The sequence below is a fragment of the Asparagus officinalis genome, chromosome 8 (assembly GCF_001876935.1).
Source record: "Asparagus officinalis chromosome 8, Aspof.V1, whole genome shotgun sequence".
Classification (NCBI taxonomy): Eukaryota; Viridiplantae; Streptophyta; class Magnoliopsida; order Asparagales; family Asparagaceae; genus Asparagus; species Asparagus officinalis.
In genome coordinates, this window is record NC_033801.1 from 49420838 (window position 1) to 49425316 (window position 4479).

General features: G+C 35.5%; 1 protein-coding gene across 1 annotated transcript; it reads right to left on the bottom strand.

The window, feature by feature from the left end:
• On the bottom strand, nucleotides 2473–3444 carry LOC109820630 (zinc finger protein ZAT4-like). Its single transcript, XM_020386805.1, has one exon. It carries the CDS (start codon nucleotides 3212–3214, stop codon nucleotides 2609–2611), a length of 606 nt encoding a protein of 201 aa, XP_020242394.1. The 5' UTR covers nucleotides 3215–3444; the 3' UTR covers nucleotides 2473–2608.

Sequence of the window (4479 nt, forward strand, 5' to 3'; positions counted from 1 at the left end):
TTGCCAACAACCCCTTAGTTGTCAGCCAAATCTTTATACGTTGTTGTCAATATTTGAAGAACTAACTAAAGAACTTTTCAGGTATTCCGGACATGTCTATTTTAGAGGTATATGAACCAAAACCAACTCTAGAAACAGACGACATAACTTCAATTAAAAATAGTTTCTTCAAGATTATTAAAAAACATGCCTAACAATAAATCCGAAATAGCATAGAACAAACCATACAGGAAAGAAAGAAAAGAGCAAAAAGTTAGAAACATCATATTAAATACACTTCAAGTTTGAAATACTTTACAGAAGTGTCGAATCGCCCTCTTAACAGAGGACTGGCCTTGAAGAAACTATGCCCCACCTACGGTTACATTAGGTCTGCACAGTACTTCCAAGGATGAGACGACTGCAGTCTAAAGAACTGCTCTCTTCTTGTGAAAACCTCGACTACTTCTTCAGTTCACTAGAATCTCCAATACTTAACAGCTTATAGAATTATTAAAAGAGGAATAAGACATAAGATTTTGCTTTTCTGTGTTTCTCAAATGATCAGAAGAAGCCCTTTTATAAGGTTCATTGGAGACAAAGATTTGAATTTTAGTTATTGCAATGTTTGTAATGTCTACAATAAAACATATTCAATCCTTGTAACGTTTGTAACGTACGAAACGTTCAGCTGGTTTTAAGTGAGCACATGCAAAATGTTTAAGTTCGTTTAAAGGCAGCACGTGCAAAAAGAGAATGCGCCGGCACACGCGCCGGCCCACACGAATGGTCCCGTTCGTACATGCGCACTCACTTGCTCTCACGCTTGCTTATATACTAATACAAGTGTAAAATACTAACACATTTGTTATACCATATATAATACGCGTGTTAATTTAAACCAACAAAAATGCATTCAGTTAGCCAATGTGAGACTAAAGCTCACATACTACTTATTAAACACATTTTAATTTTAATCTATATAATCCAATCATTAAATGATATCTTTCCATAAAAGCCCTCTAAGATTCATTTATTTCAACAATTAGAACCATTACACTCACTGTTCGTCTCTGCTATCAGAGCCATCCATGCAACGTATGGATTTTTATCTCTATTGCCTTGGGTATGATTCCTCCGTTGCAGAGATGTCGAAATTGAATCTTCTAATTGTGTGATCATCCAGGTAATCTTTCCATGCTGTATCCAGATACCATGAACCTTTGAACATTGCTCTGATACACCTGTTGGGGATTTTACTCCCCCTACTATAATCTCTGCAACTCAGAAACCAAATCACAACCTCAAAAGGTTGTAATAATAGCAAGGAAGAAGAAGAACATCGAGATTTATGTATTTTTATTGAACAAATTTAACTTTTATTTACTGGGTATAAACGAGAAATGCACTATATATGAGGAAGAACGTTGCAAAATGAATCACTCATCTCATATTTCAACTTGTTGATGTAGAAGCGATAACGTAATTATTAGATTTGTTCTGATAGAGAAAATTAACTTATGGCAACCATGCAAAGTATAGTAGCTTGAAGAGAAATCTAAGCATGAGAGGAAAAACAATGACAATCCGGTAGAAAGTAAAATCATCAATTACAAAGGCAGAAGATAAACGATTTGACAATTTAACCATGTCAATAGGGAGAGAAAAGGGACTTGACTTTATTATGGGAGGTAACAAGATGTTTGTCTTCCTTTTGTGTTCTAGAAGAACCCTACAAAAAAACCCTGATCTTAATCTCAATTCTCGAAAGAGCCACACAAAAAACTTTACAACTTTCCTTTTGTTTCTTCTCTTCACTTTATTTAGCTTCTCATGCAATTATGCAGATTTTCTTTATGGTTCTTGCTGGCTTGATTTTGCCTTGAATCTCTGAATGAGTATTTATAGAAGTTTTCTCCAACGATTAGTTCGTGTATGACTTTTTTCTTTGACTTATATTGTCAAATTGCAATCCTCTTTTTAGAACTAAATTCCAATTGAAAGTGTTTATTTGCAGTTAAAGAGTCAAATTTTAATCGTAATCAGTACAAGGTTAGCTTAATACAAGATAAATCCTAACACAAGCTTCAAGAGGTAGAAAAGAATTTTACCTCCTGACTTTTTAATTGGAGAAGAGCGTAAAGAAAAGTTTAATCTAAAGAATAGGCATCACTGTTAACAAAGTTAAATTATATTAAAAAAAAAAGATTTTAGACTGTGAAAAATGTTGAATCAATCTGAGAAATATGAGTTCTGAAGTTTCTGCATTTACTTCAGTGATAAAATGGATGATAAACATCAGCTTGAACTAAATCCTAGCAACAAATAAAAATTATTAATTGTATGACAACAAAAACACTTATCTTTTAATTTCTTGCGAGAAAAAAAATCATTTTTCTTGCGAGAACAAAGCCTCATTAACTTTGAAATATGAAAGGGTATGTTTTCCTTTGCCATAATTCCGTAACATAATGGGGAAAAGAATTTCACGTCCTAACATTAAAAATCTCAATCAGGATGAACAAACAATGTAATCTACTATATATTATTACAAGAAAATAGACGAGCTTAAGAAATAGATTCTAGCATTACAGGGGGCGAAAAAAGAAATCTCCGAGTAACCTGTACATCAGATCAACAAGAATCGACTTGGTTCTGAATTTCCATTCATATTGCCATAATCTTCATCATTACAATCGTTGAGGTGGGCATCGATGGAGTTTGAATTCCAATGTGATCTTTTATGACCACCCAAAGCTTGGCCTGAAGGAAATACCTTGCCACAAAATGAGCATTCATGATGATCCTTGCTCCCCTTTTTCGGTTTTTTCACGGTTTTCACACCCAGATTTCTATCGAGATTGTGGCTCGTTCGATGACCTCCAAGAGCTTGGTAAGAATTGAAGGTCTTATCGCAAGTCTTACACTTGTATCTTCTTCTCTTATCGGAATCAATGGCGTTATAATCTTCATCATCGAACCGAGGGAATCTCCTTCCCCTGCCTAATTCGGAGACACCATAACTCACATTTCTCTTCTTGAGCTCATCCGAGTACTCTTCAAATGAGTTTCTTGAAAGCATCACAAGGATCATGGCACCATCCTCCTTCTCTTTGTCGTCGCAATTTTCCTCCATCCTTTTCGGTCTACTTCTGTTTCTTGATGAGGTTGACGCTTCTATATCACTTTCGGATTGGCCAGCTGAATCCACATTGGTGAAGGCTTTGTCGTCCATTTAAAACAGGGGAAATTGGGGGAGAATGAAACAGCGGTAGAGCTCAAAAGGGTGGACAGGATTCAATCGGATCCTTGCGTTTCTCAGCGTTTTGAATCGATGTGCGAGGAGGCCATTTGAGATTTATTGCGTTTCTTTTGAGATGGAAATGAGGCTAGAGGCCGTTTTTTAATCTCAATTTTGCCCTGTTCGTTCTAATTTTGTTCTCTGTTTTCCTTTTTTTGGGGGGGTGTAATGTGTTGACGGGGAGGAGGAGATCCATGCATTGAAGCAATGCTGCTGTTACTAATAAAAGGAAAAGAGAAATGGTTTTATGAATTTGACTATTTTGGGCTGTTTGATCTGATGGTGGATGTTTTGCCGCGTTGGAGGTTTGCCAACAAAGGAAAAGCTAGCTAATTCTTTGCTTTGAGAGATGGAGAGGGATTTGATCAGTTGATATTCATGAAACATGGAACAGCGAGTTGTCACAGTGTTTGGTAGTTTCTTAAATTTGCCAAAGGAAAACTAGAGATACCTAAAAAAAAAAGGGAAAAATTAGAGGCTGTTGTATAATTGTTTGGGGGACATTCTTTAATTCTGCTTTAATTAGTTTAACTTTTTAATTAAAAGCTTTCAAGACAGTCCGTTTTTACGATAACTATAACAACACGAAATTCATTGTAGACTGTGTTGTATTTGTTGATAAATTTTTCATAACAAACTTAGAGAAATAAGGAGAACAAAAGGATAAAATTAGGGCCGTCCAAATTGCCCAGTAATGCGGACTTGTCGGGCTGGACTCAGGTTTTGATCCACTAGGTTGGGGCGTGGGAGAGTGTCTTGGGTTAGGTAGAGTAATTCAGATCCTACCCGGACCCCTCGATGCTTATAAATAGCCAAAAAAATCTGGTCAGGCTAGGCAACCTCGCCGGACACCCGGCATTTACCAAAATGGGCACAAATGGCTATTTTGTTTGTCTTTTAACCAAAATACTCCAAAAATGGTTTTAAAAAGGACCAAAATTCTCAGTACATTCATTTACAATGTAGGTAGAGCTAGGAAATACATCATCACGTTTGTCTTGTTTAAAAATTTATGTTTTAAATTGAAAGAAGATGGTGAATTCGAAGATATAATTAGAGATTCATTTTGACTTGCTTTTTAAAAAATTTCTCTCCAAACTTTTCAATGTAATGTTATGAAATATTATAATAAGGAAAAAAGATAAATTTGATTTTTTTCATTTTCAAAGCTTAAATTACCGATGTTCTCTAACTTCTTG

Coding starts and splice junctions, on each gene's coding strand:
- LOC109820630 (XM_020386805.1), bottom strand. CDS start 3,214: ATGGACGACAAAGCCTTCACCAATGTGGATTCAGCTGGCCAATCCGAA.